This window comes from Crassostrea angulata, chromosome 1 (genome assembly GCF_025612915.1).
Source record: "Crassostrea angulata isolate pt1a10 chromosome 1, ASM2561291v2, whole genome shotgun sequence".
Taxonomy (NCBI): Eukaryota; Metazoa; Mollusca; class Bivalvia; order Ostreida; family Ostreidae; genus Magallana; species Magallana angulata.
The window spans coordinates 44,034,817-44,053,600 of NC_069111.1; the positions used below are offsets into that span (position 1 = coordinate 44,034,817).

Sequence of the window (18,784 nt, forward strand, 5' to 3'; positions counted from 1 at the left end):
GCAGAAATTAATTAATAAAATTTATCCAGGCGTTAAGAAATGAATTGCTGTGTTCAGTTTACATTGCATAAAAGGACTGAGATTTCAAAGAATCTAATTGCTTAAATAACCATTTTTATAAAGATAATGATATTAATTTTTTTTTCATTATATTACGTGATAGTTGCGTCAGAAAAAAATAATATTGCAAGGTTCTATACATAAGTCATAAAACTTACTGGGATAACATGCATGGTATTTGTGGTAATATGACGTATAGCAGAGGCATTTGTTTTGTCGACACGTCAATTGTTCTCCTGAGACGCATTCTTCACTCCGTGTACACGTCTCTAAAAACTTGCGGCCTATTGAAGCGAATACTAGATACTAGTCGTTAAGTAACTATAAACAGTGTGATAGGTGCGAAAAAACAAAATAGTTACCATTTATTCTGCTGGTGGTAAATAGTAAATTAAGATATGATTTTAATAAAACAATTATTGCAAAGCAAATCAGACATAGTGTTCGTACTCCCTTCCAAGTACAATCTTGTACTTCCGCTGGTCCACGATCCTTCGGAATTGGTTGCTATACAACGGTAGTTAGCCCTATGGTCATTGTCAAAATCCACCTTGTTGATGACCAACTTCGGAGCAACTAAATCCTCTGTACTTCCATTGTATCTGGTGTCATTGATATTGATATCTTGACCGTTTCTTTGCCATTTTGTTGAAGTCGTAGGGGGGAAATCGGAGAAGCTTTCAACCGATGCCACCATTTCAAAGTCTGATTGAACCGGTATGTTATATGATGAGCGAGGAAGGGTAACATAAGGAACCCCTGATATTTAAAAGTAAAACTGCTATATTTATATAACTAAGACCATTTAGGAATTATAAAAATAAGGAAATATGACAATGGTTGTAAAACAAATTACTTACGGAGCGTCTGGATTATAGAACTATAGGCAGGACTCCGTGTCCCATAATTGGTAACTGCCACTATTTGAACCGTATAGTACCTGCCTGGTTCAAGTTCTCTCCACGGGGATAATGAGGTCGAAGATGAAACGTATGAGTGCCCGGCTATTGTAACTCGATACTCATAATATACATTAGAGCTGTACTGAGATCTTGACCAGCTCAGACGAAGTGTCTGCGGATGAAAATTGCTTGCAGTTGGGTCAATAGGTCCTGGGGGTTGTGGATCTATTGTAAATAAATAAGTATGTCAAATATTATCAATAACACATTTCATCATTTTTTTTAAACTGCTATTATTGCAACTTTTTGAATTTGGAAAAATAATGAATACAAGGGACACATACGCAATTGATCATTAATTAAATTATTAACACAATAGATAGATAGATAGAAACATTAATGAATGTCTTACCAACAATTACATGTAAGGTGATGGGATCAGTTTTCACGCTAAACGTCTCCTCGGGGTCGCTTAGCAAAATATTGGATGTGATTTCGAGATAATAGTCAAAGCTTGGGATAAAAGAGGAGTAAAAGGTGTACATGTAACTAGTTTGTAAATGTACGGATGCACTATCATAATAGTTCGAGTCTTGGTGACCTCGTAGTGAAACGCTGTATGATTGCACAAGGTTCGGGTCCAGGTAAGGAGGAGTCCACCGCACTGTTATAAAGGAAGTCGTTATTTCGGAGGAATCGTACACAGCTCTTAAGTTGGACCCTGGAATAAAGGAATTCCATATTTGGTAAAAAAAAAAAAAAGAGGAAGTAACTGTTGTTGCTTAAAAAAATAATATCAGGGTATTTACATGCATGTACATTTATAATTGTAAAATTTCAATTCTTGCACGTAATATAATAATACATTTTTAAAGATATTATACGAGTATTGTTAAATAATTACATCAAAACGGCGACGTACAGCCATCAATAGTAGAATTTACTTACTAGGATAACAAACTCGATATCGATGGTAAGAGTTACTGTTGCATATGCAGCTATTGTGTACTGATGAACAAACCAAGTCTTTGCGTTGGTCACACTCCTTTGTAGCATTGCAAGAATCGTTAAACTGCAAAACTTGTCAAAAAGAGTACAACTATCAAAACAATTGCTTTAGGATGACATTTACTCAGAATGAAAAAAAATCCACTGATGATGATGAAAACCAACTTCTGTGTGTTATAGACCTTACATGGTAGTGTTATTCTTCACTTTCAAAAAAGTAAGTCAATGACCTACTTTTTGAGTCTATGGCCATTGAATTTTTTTTGAAAATTTAAGAAAAATCCATAAAAATTTTACACTATGATTGAGATTTTCTTAAGTGTGAAAATAATACAAATTGCTTAACTCTTCTTTGAAATCAGTTTTCAAATTACAACCCATTTTTGATTCAATATGACAAAAAACTGAATGATGATAATGCTAAAACATTTCTAGTATTAAACTAAGTGTATTGACTTTCTCTGCTGGCATAGAATTTAAATGAGTTCAATGATCAAAATTTTGAGATGTGGAGTCTTTTTATCATTTTTAAGCATTTTTAAAAATATTTTTGTAGTGTGTGCCATACGATTATCTAAACGAAAAAAAAAAGATAAAACCAACAGAAAATATGCAAAATTAATTGACTAACAAATAAAATCTTAACTTTAAATATTATTGTTCTACCAGAAATATTTCGGTGGAAAACAAAATCTCAAAAATTAAGTTCGAATTTCCTCTGTTTTGCTAAAAGTCAAACTTTGTCATAGCCTTATTCCATAATTTAGTAAAATATCGATTGTTTTGTCAATAATAATTCATTTCATAAATACTTTTTGTATTTAAAACAAATTTTACTCATGAAATTAAACTTTTTGAACAATCCGGATTTGAGAACTCAAACCCTGACGAAACAACGCCCTTAATATCAACATATCATAAATGTATTATATCTATATTTTCTATTGATATCATTATTTAAAGGACACACTAGTCATATATTAGATATTGTCCAATATAAGTGGTTTTACATTGTGGAGTCATATGTTATATCAATTTTCAAAATAGAAATAAAGTACAAGTTATTTTCTATAATTCAGTTTAGTGAGTAACAGCGTATCTTCTACTGTGACGAGAGATAGCTTAATATAAGTTGCCTTGCAAACGCTCAACGTTCGCAATTGAGTGCTATCTAACCGTTCACTCATTTTGTGTATATTTATCCTCATCGTTTAGCGCCCAGTGCCAGCTCACCGTTTATAAAACGTTTGATGTGTACATCTACACACGTTACATGTACGTGTACGAATAGTTACATGTAGATGTCAATTTTTTTCAACTTCTTTCCACCCCTCTTGTTGTTTAGAGTGGTACTTAAAACACCATGTTGGATAATAATGCCAGCGCAAAGATAAATTTTTTGGATCCGTCTAAGGTGCTTGTATCAACAAATTCAAAATGTCATTTAATAGACCATGGCTTGAAGAGTTTTAACCATTTTTGTTATATATGGGTCTCACCTGTTAGATGAGTTATTTACATTTGAAAAATAAATTCCTTCACAAAAATATTTCTTTCTACGTGAAAGAACTTTCTATTGGAATTCATATTGATAGAATTTGAACAAAACTTTTATAGGATTTTAAAATTCCATGGAAATCTTATTATCTTTATGAAAATTCTCTGTCTTAATTATATTCTTGAAGGAAATACTTTCAACCTGGAGGAAATATACTAATTCCTGTAGGAGTTTTACAAAATTCTTTACGATTTTCAATATTTTCTGGAAAAATATTATTTTAATTCGGATTTTAGGTTTTAAAGGTAAATATTTTACTTATCAGGTGAGAAATACTTAAAACAAAAGTGGTTACATATTTTCATATGCAATAGCTAGTCTATCAATCGGTATGAATGATTTTTTAAGAAAACGGATCCCGTTTCACTAAATGACGTACACACGGTATCACCTTACGCCTGGCATTAAATCGGACAAAAGTCAATTTTTGGGACTAAAGTCCCTTTCAATGAAATTCGGAAGTTGTCTAACAGTTATTTTTAGCTTAAATAAAGCTATGATATAAGAAATTAGTTTTCTATCGAATTTGATGTGCAGTTTTACAATTTGTGGTTCAGGTAAGCTAAACTATTTTAAACTTTAGGCCATACATTTAAAACTAATCAACACATGTTGAAATAGACTATGCATTATTCATACTTCCTCTCACGTCCAAAGAAACTGTATTCCCAAAGCACCACCCCCCGACAATTCGAACTTGAAGCTGGTAGCTGATCTCATCTTCAAATGTGACATTATTAATCACTAGCTCTGGAGAGGGAAGGTTTTTACTACCGGAGTACTTCGGCTGGTTAATGTCAATAGCTTCAGTTATACTGGACCGCAGCCTTAACCACCTAAATTCCAGAGCTGGGTCGTTGTTCGATTCTACAATAGCTCTAAATTGTGCGGAGGTGCCGAAATCTGTTGAGACAAAGCCTGGTGACAGGATAACCAAAGGGCATCCTTTTGGAAGATAAAAAACACATGAAACAAAAATTATCAAAGACGGTAATTAATGTAGCTCGACACATCCTTAAACAATTTATATATCATTTGATGGACCAATCAACTCCCTCCTTTTTATTTTGTTTTACAATTTAGAGACCAATTTAGCCTGTAAAGTATCTAAAACATTATAGTTGTACGTTTGTTCCTTAGAGAAAAAAGCAATTATTTGCTGTGATCAGTGTAAAAAACATATGTATAATTATTTAATGACACAAATCAGGTAATGTTAATTATATACAATGATTTATAGCTTTTGGTCTATGAATGAATCTTCCGAACAATGAAAATGGCTTTCATATCAAACAAATAACATGGGCCCATGATCGTTATTATTGACACAATTTGCTATTAAATACGTGGAAATTATATATATTATCAATAAAAAATCTGGCTTTGAGTTCTTTTTCCATAAACTCAAATAAGTGTACACCAGAACGACATTCAAAGTACTAGACTAAGTAAAAAACGTTAACGTTAATGGCGGAACCCTATTCAATGATAATTCATTGTATTGTGACTTAAATGTACTTAATTCATCAACACTTACTAGCACTGTCAGCGGTGACCATAAGTTCTGTTGTCGTTGTTGGCGAAGGATCGGTTGACAACTGCATTTCCTTTAGAAAATGGCTGATTTTAATTATCATTATTTATATTAAAGCGTGATCCACCAGAAGCAATACAGAAGGGCGCTTTAAAACAGATTTCTTTGACTTTTGCATTGTAAAGTAAATAAATCTAGTTTGGATACAGGTGTAACTTTGCACAAACGATGGATGATTTAAAAAGTTGTTTTTTTTATGAAAAATTATTTTTTTTAATTTTCCCAGAAACTGACAAAGCTAAAATCTATGTTATTCAGAGAAGCGGTTGTCCACGTATTAATATACAGTCATGAAGTCAGTACTTTGAATTTTGATGTAGTGTTTAGCCATATAAATAATTTTAATTTTAATTCAAGAAGCATTCAAGTAGCAAATAATAAACAAATTGTATGCTGTTCATAGATGTATTTTTTTTCCTTTTGTGGTTGACCTTTCGTGAGTTAATTCATGATCGATTGATACTTTTGCTTCAGTACATGTAAAGGCATTAACTCCGAGCATTTGCATTAAATTCATATTTTTAATCTTTTACTTTGTGGCCACATGCATGTAATCCTCAAAAAAAGTTTGTGAGTAAAGATACAGTTAGTCAAATTGAAAGTGTGTAAAAATGTAATTCTTGCAATTAGACTAAATGTATATATTCAGTTTAATTTACTATTGAGTAATCACATGCACTGTGAGCTACCAAACTGTATTTTTTCTGCAATGATGGCTACCTTCGTATCCCGTACGAAACAACAAAAACGTAGATTTCTGTTTATACTGAAATTCATTTTAGACCTTTAATTTAGAAAAAACTGCAAGACAAATTCTCCACAAAGGATATAAAAGTATTCATGGTAATTATATACTGTAGATTCCTTATTTTACGCGAGTACTTAATTCCGCGATTCAACGGTTTTCCATCAAATCGCGAGAACATAAAATCGCGAATGCCGAAAGAAGGTGTTGCAGTTCCTATGCTAATTTTCCCTAGAGGAGTTGCAGATAAAGTAGAAAAATCAAAGTTACAGAATTCGATGTAAATCTTTTTTTCCATGCAACGTTGTAAATAAAGCAGTGTAGAATTTTATTTCGAAAGTTTGTATTAACTTATTTAAGACCATGAAATAAATTTAAAAATGGTTACACAGACAAATGTGGCAGAATTCCCGCTATATAAAAGGGGAATCCTCGTCATTGTGAAAAAATGCCTCCTTGAAACAAAATTAATCTAATCTTAACGTTAAGAGTAAGACAATTTCTTGAAAACTGCTATTTCCGATTTTTGTTTCAAGGAGGCATATTTTTAATAAATCTGACTTTTGGAAAAAATCATTAATACCTTTGAAATCTAAAAACGACGTATAAAATTTCCCCCTATTATTTCATGCCTAGATTAGTCTAGTGGTATCGCAGATAGAATAGTCTTTAACCGTGACTTGTATTTTTGACTGGGTTCGAATCCCGAAAAAGTTGGAATTTTTTTTTAAATTTTAATTCTTTTAATCGCATGGAAAGGTAATGTTTTGACATAATTTAAGAATGTCTGAATAAAGTTATTTAAACTCTTGTAATGAAATAGTTTGCATGCCTGCTTATTTTTTTTTCAACATTACTGTGTGAAGTCTCCGTTATAAACTTGATTAACATTTTCTTCTGAACAAGAGATTTTAATACAATGTACTTAGTATGCATCAATGTAAACAGTTGATTTTTCACCCTTTTTATGAAATAAACGGGTAAGCTGATTTCAAAGATACATGTACAGGTTGTTAAAAGCAAACACAATCATTTTAGAAAGTTTGAATCGGTGACGAAGCGAAAATATGTACGGAAAAATTTGTACTTTTTTACTAGACTTAGCGTTTATTTAGATACTATAGAAACATAGGATGGTTATAATTACAACTCTGACGGTTTTGGAGAGCCAGAATAAGATTTATTCATGTATCTCAAGAATGATATTTTAAACACGCTGGACAGTAGATATCAAATTGAGATGTTAACATTCGAATACAGAAAACATGTATATGGTTATCTTTCTAACTGTATTTGGTGGCTGTCGTGTTCGATAGAAATGCGCGTAAAATGTTTGTTTATTTTGCCTCCGTACGGAACACACCCGCTATGTAAATATAGTCGTCTACGTAATGTTTCTATATTTAGATGTGACTCTCAAGCGATACGGATATTTAAAGGTCCTTTCCACGTTAGGGAATAGTCCCACTGTTTTGCAACACCTTCTTTTATCATAGTTTCATGTAGTTTACATATGTCTGAAAATTAAAAGCGATATTTGAAAATTCGCGTGACGTGCTTCTCGCGATTTTACGCGGATATTTATTCCTCGCGTTTAATTAGGAATTTACAGTACTACTTGCCAATGGAAGTTTTAGTTCAGACTTGCAAGTCTGCGGAGTTTGTCAGCTCTAAATGTAGCTAAAGTTTCGATCGATCAAAATATAATCTTTAAGAAGTCAACACCCTAAGTTCAAAGTCTTTGCATTGTGGTTATGATCGTACTAGAATGCAGACTAAAAGGGAATACTTTTCCAAACTAAATTTAACTTAGTCTATTAAATGTTCAAACAGGTAATGTATTTTTCTGCAATGTTAACAACATATACCTTAACATTAGCATTGACTCGTCTTAAAAACCAAAACATTTTGTTGTTTTGATAGGCTGTAGACAGTCACAAGAGAAGAGATACAAATACTTACTTCTAAAAACTCATTGTTTTCAATTGTTTTCACTGTTGTAGATTGTGCTATTGTTAACGAAATGAAATAGAGAAAAACAGCTACGATAGCAAGATTTATAGTCTTTAGATAAATGTCTCTCCAAACCATGGTGTCGATGATTAGAGATTGTTCTGTATCATTCAAACATCTTCTGAAACACAGAAAATTGAAGAAATCCAACAATAATTCAACATCAGCGATAAAACTGCTAACAAATCTTCATTGATAAATGTGCTTTTTTTGTCTATTTTTAAAGCATTGCAGTACTATATACTTTTATTCCATCATTATTAGCTAATTTAATTTTACTAGACAAAAGGTCTACAAAATTTGTTTACAAATGTTTATTAAAAATGCATTTAAAACAATCTAGTTCCTTGATAAGATTTTGATCATCAAAATATCTTTAATTTTTTTCAACAACTCCAATAAAACGTTTTTAAATTGTTGAAATACAACAGATTTGTATACACTTTAATATTGTTATCTATATAAGTTTACGATGCATACACATTAATAACACAACGAAACAATTGATAAACAGATTCAATTAGTTCGATATCATTATAATTACAGTCATATCCGTTGCACATTCAAACATAATTATATTTTGTTGTAAACGTAATTGCTACAGTATCGATATTCATATTCAGTTCTCTAGATTAGTACACAAAGCCTTTCTTTAGAGGAACTGGCTTGTATGGAAAAGTTTCAGACATTTTATGTAGCCATAATGCCATGTAGCCTAGACAAGAATCGGGTATATCATCGTTATCTATCACAAAGAAGGCATATGATACTGGACTTAAAAGTAAGAAGCAATGGATTTTATTGAAATATTTAAAGGAAAAAAATCCAAAAGAATGAGTTCACGTGCTCATATTTTCATTCATTCATTCATTCATTTTTAACCACAAAAAAACAACAACACATATTTATTAACTGTTTGTTTGAAACCATTGACTAAATGATTGGTTTAAGCTTTAATCGTAATCAAATCTTCAGTCACCATTGAGACCCGTTTTTCATTTCTTAAAGTTTGCTCATAAACAAATATGACTTTTTATGAAGTTTCCCATATAAACAATAAACTCTACTTGTATTTTTATATCTTGATACCATTGGGCACACAGGAGATGAAATTCTGCCCTTCAGTCAACTGAATGTTAACTTAAAGGTCTGGGGGAATGTGACTGCAAGGCATAGCTATGCCTTGCATTAACAATGACAGTTGCCTGTCAGTCACATTTCAGTTGTTTGAATAGCACAGTTTTGTTCTGTGGCGATATCTTTGGGTAAACATTTCCTTTCTAAGAAGTAAAAAGGAATAGGTAATGGTACCATATGCTTAATATGTTTATAATATAACACACCGTTGATCGAGAAACGCGATTTTTTATGGGCGGAGAAAAATTGTAACTTCTACAAGTAGTTTCTTAAAATTTAGGCAACATTGATTTAATCTAAAATAGAGATGAAATTGCCCAGTAGATAATTTTATTCTAAAATAAACCTGCCCAGTGCCCATATTAATCACAGAATTTGAAGTCCCAGTTACAGTGTATTTTTAACCTAAAACTTTAAAAAAAAAACATGTCTATTTTCATTGGTTCTAGGTGTTGTCTGGCTTGCAAATATGGTCTCGTAACACTCTTTTGAGATTATCTTACCAAAAAACCTTTAGCACATATCATTACCTCCATGCAACACTTGCGTGTCAAATATACTACAAGTGCATACCGCGTACTCATAAACGCGGAACCTGTGACATTAATTTGATACTATTTTACTTATTTTGTTCTTTTTTTTATTTAAACATGATCCGTGCAAACCCTTTGCCTTTTGGGATAGCTTTACATAAGTTTTTGTAACTTTGCTTTAAAAAAAAATGCAGCATTAAAAAAAAGATATCTTACCCTTCCTGTTTTTTAATGACATATCTCATTCCCTTTTAGATATTTTGTTATCATATTACATCACGCATGTTTGTAAATATCCTATCGGTTAACAATGATAATCTAAAATCTGTGGTAATAAGGGATACACATTTATGACCCAGACATAACAAAATGTAAGCCTTGCATTTGTATTTGCCTTCATTTGTTTTCCCTGGTTTCTTCTTCTTATTTTTTAAACTTTGGTTCAAATAATTTAATAGCTATCTTTGATATTTAAAGTTTTATCTTCTGCTTTTTAAGGAATAACAATTCTGATTGAAACATAATATTATGCTGAGATGAAACATTTTAATATCTCATATAAGTGGAATATATATTGTACCTCTAGAGTTTAAGGTGGAATCATCATAAGTTCCCATCTCTTATAATGTAGTTACGAAAATATTTATTAATCAGATTCATATATGGGTTTAATGTTGATATAACGGAAATCAAAATTACAGTACTTTTAATTAATTAATTCTAAAATGAAGTCAATGACCCGTCTTATGTCTAATACTCGTAGGTTTTGAAGACAACCATGCATATTTTATCTTTGATGATTATTTTGATAATTTGCATGAAAAATTGTTCAATTAGAAAAAATTATTGTTTACCCATTAATTGGCACTACAAAGAACGTACAGCTTTTTTTTGGATAAAGTTTAAAAATAGTTACTTTAAAACTTAACGATATTTTTGTATATGTAACAATAAAAAATATTCACTGATTTATCATATTTACTTTCATAAATGATTAATTCGTCCTTACCTTTGTATGGAATTGTGTTCGGCTAGTAATACTAATAGTGAAAAATAACATAGTAATAATCTGACAAGGAAGTCATTTTAAAAGTTCGTACTTGTATTCTATTGGCTGTTGGTATAACACTTTTAGCATTTGCATACCAGTTAACATTCTTTACGCTTACTAGTGACACAAAATAGACATGCGATGTTTTTAATTTATTTGGGTAGGGGCTCAAACTGTTGAGGAAAACTTAAAATATTTGGCTCAAAGTTTATGTTTTAAAATAACTGAATTCGTGTATTTCAAAATTTAGAAATTTTTTTAATACATATTTGATTCTGTATACATCTGTCATCACAATTTTAACGATATTCACTATGCCGTTCATGCAGAAACATGTACATTTTCCAGAGGAAAAGTTGTTTTATCCATCATATTTTTATGCGAACTAATTTGCTTAAATATGTACGAGATAAGCTCAAAGAGTTTACAATATAAAGTTTTTGCAGATAGTATCAAGATAGACATAATAAAATCACTATTTCAACAAAAGTATGCGCATGTATAGTTCTACATGAACATGTATGTATGTATGTTTCTTATCTTTCGCAACCCCACCTGAAAAAACTCATCAATACCTTTTAAAAGAAATAAAACGTAAAAAAAGAATAAATCATCATCCCTTGGCAATGCGTTCGTCGAAGAGACAAACCCCAGACGAGAAGAGACAAACCCCCGCGCCAAGATTAAGTCTACAAGGGGTGCACACAGCGGCGAGACTGCAGTGACACAATCTAGCGATGACGGCAAAATCCCGGTTGACATAAGCGACCCCCAACTGAGACAGTTAGCCGAGGCATACAATGGAAATTAGATAGAGGTCCACAAAATATCGCCATCGCATCAAGGTCCACGGAGCTTGACCATTAGTTACTTTCGACGAAAACCTAAGAAAGAAAATTTGGAATTCCCCTTTATCAGATTCATTCTTTTTCAAATTTTAAATTATAACGCAGGCCAAGTGCTCAGCTACAGATGTGAGTTATGCTATAATATACCCAAAAATTAAGATTCGAATATCAAATGGGCCACATGTCAAATTAACTATGTTAGGGTTAAATGTTTCAGATCCCGACTATGAATCCCGAATTCTGTCTCAAAAGTATGGCAACCTCGCAATGGCCGGTAAACCAAAGGCCAAATTTGTTAAGTAAACGATAACCAAACATAGACAGATTTATTTCTGTCATTTATCGACAGTGAAGCTAGTTCAGACATTGGATTTTGTGCAGTATTTCACCGTTGAGCTTACATTTTATAGCCATATGAATAGAGACATTCTAATATATCCAAACAGGTAAGTACCTAAATGTTTTCTTTGTTTATTCTTGCTGCTGAATTTCATGGATGCGTGGGTTTACAGTTTCAGTAGGAATCTAAATGTTTTATATTTTCTTTTTCGTCGAGGAAGTAAATTATTGGAGGTGGGCTACGCACGAATATTACGAAATAAAGCCACCACGAATTCTAATGTTTCCACAGTAACGAATTGTTTAGAGGGAGCACACATAGGGTATTAAAAATGTTAAAGCAGACTCTCTTTCCTGGTACCAATAACCAAGGTTCAAAGAATCGATGGGCCAACGAGCAGCAAACAGGGGTGCCCATTTGATTTTACAAAATGATCTCCAAGCACTGCTCAACTTAACTCTAGCCGACAATACTGAGAAATTGTACGCAAGTATTTTCATGTTCTATGCATTCAGAACTTTGTACAACCATCAGACTATATAGCCCTTCCAGAAATTCTTTTAGAACTCGCACAATTCATCGCCTACTTGACGATTCAGCAATATAGCTCTCGCACAGTCGAGTCACACCTAGCGGACATCTCATTTTAGTGTAAAATCTCAAATGTCCCAGATACAACTTAATCCTCCATAGTGAAGAATAAACATTGTTGGGTTATCGCGCTTCAAAGTACAGATAAATAATCTTTAACTCATGATTTTAAACATATCGCTGAAAAATCATACTCGCACAACCATCTGTTTGTACATCACATTATGAGGGTTCAATTTGACTTCATTGCAGGGAAGTGGGTCGTGCTATTCAGACAAGTGATGTTAGGTATAATGCATTTATCACATTTCGAATTTCATTCAATAATCGACCAGGAAGGGAAGGATAAATCATAAACTAGCTACCCACAAGTGACAGCATCATTTGTCCGATGTCGTAACTCAAGTCATTTTTGTCAGCCAGACCTCATGCATTGTCTCCGCACCTTTTTTGTCATTCTAGGGGCAAGCCAGTCATACGATATCAGGTTATGTCAATTTTCTTTATGCCTATCACAGATTTAGTCAACAATAGAGCAAGGGATACAAAACACGTTCATTTCGCAAATGGGCAGCCACCGTTGGCGTTTAATTTGTTGTGTTGTATATTAAATGGATTTTTTAAAGGTATAATTTTTTTTCTTTTGATTGACGTATAAAAGGAAACATTGTCTAGAAAACATCATCAAAGATTAATAATTTCGAATAAAAATTAATAATGTTATTTTTTTTAAATATAGACATCGGATCTATAACAAGTTTCCTGACTGTGTTACTTATTTTTTTTTTTATTTAAAACAATCGAAGAAAAGTAAAGGAGATATTGGAAAGTCAATACTAAATAAAATGTGACGTTTTCGATGGGTTACATCGAAGTAGTGTTGATGTGATTTAATATATTTACTATAATTGTCATAAATGATTAAAAGAAGTAAGATTGTAATTTGTTCTGTTTTGTTTTCTGTACTCAGAAAGTGTTGGGGTAATTCTAATTGACAATATGTGCCTGAGTTTGTTATATTTGGGCCTTTGAGCCCTTTAAAATTTCTCTTGACTGCAGTTAAACTCATATGAACTATAAAAAATGCAACTTACTAGATAAGTATACAGGTGTAAAACGTAATAAAAAATGAAACCAGGCTCATTTCGATAACAGGCTAAACAATCCCAAACTTTGATACTGAAATAGGATAAAAAAGCATAATGTAGAGAAACCTGAAACCTTAAATCTACCTGAATAACATATTATAAGATGAATGCAGTTCAGATGCATTAAAATATAGCTTGAGATCTTTCAAAGATAAAACAGAAAAAAGAAAACCAATACCATCAGATATACATTTACCCTTGTGCATACATTTGAATACATGAAAATTTTGGGCACTTTATTTTAAGGCAAATTGATAAAAACTATATTGCTTACATCAATCATAAATATATAATGAATCAACTTTCGTATAAAATTTATGTTTCTGAAAAAGGATAAACATCGAACGAAAATCATCTCATTTTTCAAATAATAAAGATCTTACATGGACTTTCGCAGATAATCCTTGGTTTATTCTATAAATGCGTTCAAAGAGAATATGAGTACTATGTAAAATGAATGTGCAAATGATAAACTACACAGGTACATGCTGAGCGTGGTCTCTGTGTGCTCAGCTCTTTCTGGTCGAATGCAATTTGCTGTTGGTTGAGAGTTTTCGTATGTATTACATCTATTTAATTCTTGATTGAACTCGATTCAACCCAAAAGTTATAAAAGTAAAAAAAGTTAAAATTAGTAGCGATTTATCATCATGAAAGGAGAATAACATAGGAAAACTCCTTTCACTCTATAAGTAATACAGAATTTTGTGTTGAACTCGATAAATGTCGCCGTTTTAAACATCACAAAAATAATTCTAATTTCAGCTAAAAAAAAAAAATAGCTACAAAAATTGATGAAAACAAGAAAATAATAATAATAATAATAAAAGTCAAATTTATTCAATTTCTGAAAAAATGATGGTAATCCTAAAATACAAACTTTCAGACAAATTACAATATTAAGTTGCTTTATTCAAAATTGTGAAATGAACACATACCAATGTTAACGTTTTTTTTCTCTCAATTGATTCAAACACTACAAAGTAGTAATTTATCAATCCACATAGCACGTGTGTTGCATGCTGGCACTGTATCAGTTATCGGCTATAATTTAACGTTTTCTTTTCGTGTTTCCTTATTTCTTGATATATTTGAATAAAACTTGACATATTTTAAATGGTGAACTCCTAATTTATCAGTCTGTTAGATTATATCATCATTTAGAACTCAAACATTTTGTTTTTATGCTATTAAGCACGCTGCGAATTTGCCGAGTTCTTACGATTTACTGTACCAGTTATCGGCTTCGTGATAATAACACAGTAAAATCCCTTTCCATGTTGATTTTATATTCTGCAAACTTTAAATTGAATAATGTCCCTTGCGGGGTCAGCCTATAGGTCGTAGGGGTTACTATACATAAACAAAATTCATAAAATTATCCGTTTATCATCATACGGTAATACATAAAAACGTATGCTGTTCAATACATAATTGTGCGTTCAAGGCGTTCAACTGCATCATGAATCTCTCAGAATTTAGTGAATTGCTTTTGTTTAGAAATTTTATATGTATTGATATTATATGTCAAATCAAAGAAGGGATATAATAACGTATCACAAAGTGTTCATATTCTATCTTTAACTTATTACGCCACTTTCCCCATAGCTGAAAGTGCAAAGATGTAAATCAGCGGTAAACAATGATCGTTAAAGCTCATGTTTAAAACATATTCAAGAAAGTTTTCAAGCAAACTTACTTTTTTTTATTCGAAACAGACGACTTAATTAAAAAATCTCGGATAGTCGCATGTTATAAACCCGAACCCTCAGGTTAGCCGATAACTGGTCTTAGCCGATAACTGGTACAGTACAAGTACAGGATGCAAATTAAAAGAATACAGATTGCATGGTTTTTTGTTTTGTTTTTGTTTTTTTTTTGTGTGTGTGTTTTTTTGTTTTTTTTTAATGCACAAGTACATGATCTTTATAAAACACTTATTAGTACTGATTGCATGTTATTCAAAAAAGTACAAAAGCATGTATTAATATTAGTCTCATCACGTACTGTTACAATATATACTTTATACTAAAATTAGTTTTTTTGATTGACTAGATCAAAAATGTACAAGCACAGGTTAATCGCGTTAAATGAGCAGAACTTGGAAAAAAGTGACGATTTGCTAATCCTGAACCCTATCTACCACTCCTTCCCTCAAACATATTTGTTCTTTAGGAGTTGATGGGTGAATACCATGAGAGAGAGAGAGAGAGAGAGAGAGAGAGAGAGAGAGAGAGAGAGAGAGAGAGAGAGAGACTTTCCTGAATTGGAACGTTCTCCCAGCCAACTACATCACCGTAATTTTTTTTTCATTTACGACCGCTTTTCGTCACGTTTCAAGACAAGACAAGTTGAGATCAAAACCCTTTTTTCATAGTTTTGAATATGCCACTGCAAATGGTATTTTAGATTAGGAAAAATGTGTGAAAAGATTGTTTTCATGTTTGTTCATGACTGTTTGTTTCACCATCTGTTTTAAATTCCGATGGATAAAAATTGTTCCATGTTATGAGCCATTTTCACCCACCTGCGAATTCAAAGCTAATGTGGTAACTTAAACAAATAGCCGCTCCGTTGTCTTAGCTATATTTATAATGTCTTATATATTCATGAGGTAAATTAAGTCCGCATACATTCTATCAAATACCTTCTTAATACATCGATGTACAGAAGGATCATTTGAAGAACTTCAGGCGTACGCTTTGTCGTATATACTAGAATCACAATAGGTTAAGGCCAGACTTACGTCATTGAAAACGAAATTATGCATGTGCGCATACAAATGATTAACAGACAGACAGACAGACAGATAGATAGATAGATAGATAGATAGATAGATAGATAGATAGATAGATAGATAGATAGATAGATAGATAGATAGATAGACTTATCATTTATATTTATTAAATCGTTGTGGTTGCAAGAGAGAGAGAGAGAGAGAGAGAGAGAGAGAGAGAGAGAGAGAGAGAGAGAGAGAAATTTTGTGGAAAAATTTTGTTTTGATAGGTTACAGGCACATTCTTAAGTTCAAAACATAGTATATAATCAAAGTACTGAAGTGCTGACGGGAGTTGATTTTATCGATTATCATTTATTTTAAAATTAACTTATCTTGCGTGGAAATTAGTTTCTAGTCTGTATTCCAATTACGCACTTATTTATAATATGAATTTTTCAGACAAGAATTTAGAGAAACCCCATATGAATTATGTTGTGTTATATTTAAAGAAAGATTTTAAACTATGTGTTAGTAATCGAAACAATTCTAAAAATTGTATGGATCCAAGCAATATTGATATTGATCTCCAGTCTCGTTCAACCAGACGCTCAGCTGTCTCCGTTAATCTCCGTCAAGCAATAGAGCCTCTCTGTTTGTCAGAGATTTACGGAGACAGCCGAGCGTTTGGTTGCACAAAACAATATTAAACTCTGGCGTAGGAATACATGAGACTACAAAAATATCTAAATTGTTCGTATTATAAAAAATCTGACTATTTTCAAAGTGTTTAAAAATAAGTTTCCTTGAAAAGCAATGCTACAGCATACATTACATCAATAATTTTTTCTATTATATTCAAGAACTAAGTCTTGTCAGTGGTGATGATTTGTGCTTAGGTCCAAACACTGTTTCACTTTCGGTTTGCCAGAGTAACTGCATAGAAGAGTTGATTAAAATCAACTCCCAAATCAAAGTACTGAGAGTACTGAAAGACGGGGTCTTGAAAGTTTGAATTTGTATACTCTGTCCCGAGTTTTTGCTTCCACCACTTTTTGCATGATATTTCAATAATAGTAAATACCTTTGTGCTCAAACTACGTTCATCCACTAATATGAAAAATGTCCAGATTTATTCAATTTTGTGATCCAAGGGAAAATCCACAAGTCGGACGGTATCCGTAATAAAAGTTTTATGAAAACCCCGAAAACTCTAAAACTGCTGAATTTACATTTGTATACCGATAAAAACACAGGCACCCGACGTTAGAAATATTTTTTTACAATAAGATTCCAAGAACTTTGACAATAAAAAAAATTGTCACGGTCGCCATTTTGATTTTTAAGACCGACTTATCTGACACGATTTTCTTCATTTGCGATTCATGCAAAATTAATACGTAAAAATAAATCCGTTTGCCACTTACTACTTTTTGTGTAAACTCGTGCATCAGCTACACGAATTATGAAACAACCGTTCCTTTCATTAAAATCATCCTCCGAAAATCAGTCACATAAATAACAGAGATTGTCAACTCCGCCATTAGCGTGTAAATGTTACGGACCAACCTTACTTTGAGAACTACAACTGCAACAGCAATCTTGTATAAGTAATTAAATTTGAACCTGAAAGTGAACATGAACATGAACCTGTAAATATTTTAAGCATGTTTTATTTATAAAATATTTACAAAAACTCTTTATTAAGTTTTTAAATTACTTTTTTAAAACTTATTGACTTTTCACAAAGTAATGGTAATGCATTACTTTACTCATGTAATGGTAATGTAATGCATTACTTCAAGAAATTTAGTAATGGTAATTTAATGCTATAATCCATGAAGTAATGGTAATGTAATGCATTATTTTACAATGTAATTCACCCAAGCCTGATTCTAACTAAGCCGGAAAACATGAACATTAACATTTAACTTGGTTCTTTAATCGATAAGATTGTATATATTATATGTGTATAAGTCTTTCAAAATGTATAATCTATTATAGATTTTGCTTACAATGCATTGTATAAAATTTAAATTCAGTTTTATCAAATAAAAAGCCAACGAACGAGAAGGCAAATTCAGACTTGTTTTTATTTTCTTTGTACAAAATTCCTTTAGAAACGAACAGCAGTCATACCGCAAGTAGACTGGTAGCCAATGAAACACCTATTTAATTTGTAAAACATCTGTGTACAACCCGTCCCGATTTTAACTTCGGCTTGCGCATGAAGTTTGGTTGTATTAAGGTGAAATATTGTCAGAATAAAATTCACAACTTTTCAAAAATGGCACATTGCGTTTGGGAACTTTAATTTCTATTCCACCATCAACCTCTTCTATTGATTAATGAGCTCGTACACCGACTGAATCGTCAACGGCGCTGTGCATTCAGTTACGTAACTCATTCCCCATTTAAACCCGAGCAAGAATATTTTGATCAATAAAACCATTTGTTTATTTTCTAAATAGAATTTTGTTTATACACAGAGGACTTCTACGCGTGCCTTCCTGTTTGAGACTTCGACTGACAGTAAACCA

The 18,784-nt window shown here is 32.0% G+C and overlaps 1 protein-coding gene across 1 annotated transcript; it reads right to left on the reverse strand.

The window, feature by feature from the left end:
* Nucleotides 1–310: 310 nt before the first annotated feature.
* LOC128192581 (uncharacterized) lies at nt 311–7,975 on the reverse strand. Its single transcript, XM_052865375.1, has 7 exons — nt 7,830–7,975; nt 5,066–5,135; nt 4,168–4,473; nt 1,375–1,683; nt 921–1,187; nt 525–819; nt 311–344 (listed from the first exon to the last, which is right to left on the reverse strand). Exons 1-7 carry the CDS (start codon nt 7,956–7,958, stop codon nt 311–313), a joined length of 1,410 nt encoding a protein of 469 aa, XP_052721335.1. The 5' UTR covers nt 7,959–7,975.
* Between the last annotated feature and the right edge of the window lie 10,809 nt (nt 7,976–18,784).

Bases quoted from the DNA above. Each gene is read 5' to 3' on its own strand.
- LOC128192581 (XM_052865375.1), bottom strand. From the start codon at position 7,958: ATGGTTTGGAGAGACATTTATCTAAAGACTATAAATCTTGCTATCGTA. The intron at 5,136-7,829 runs GTAAGTATTTGT...CATTTTCTAAAG, and splicing joins AAAACAATGAGTTTTTAGAA to GAAATGCAGTTGTCAACCGA. The intron at 1,188-1,374 runs GTAAGACATTCA...TATTTACAATAG, and splicing joins CACCTTACATGTAATTGTTG to ATCCACAACCCCCAGGACCT.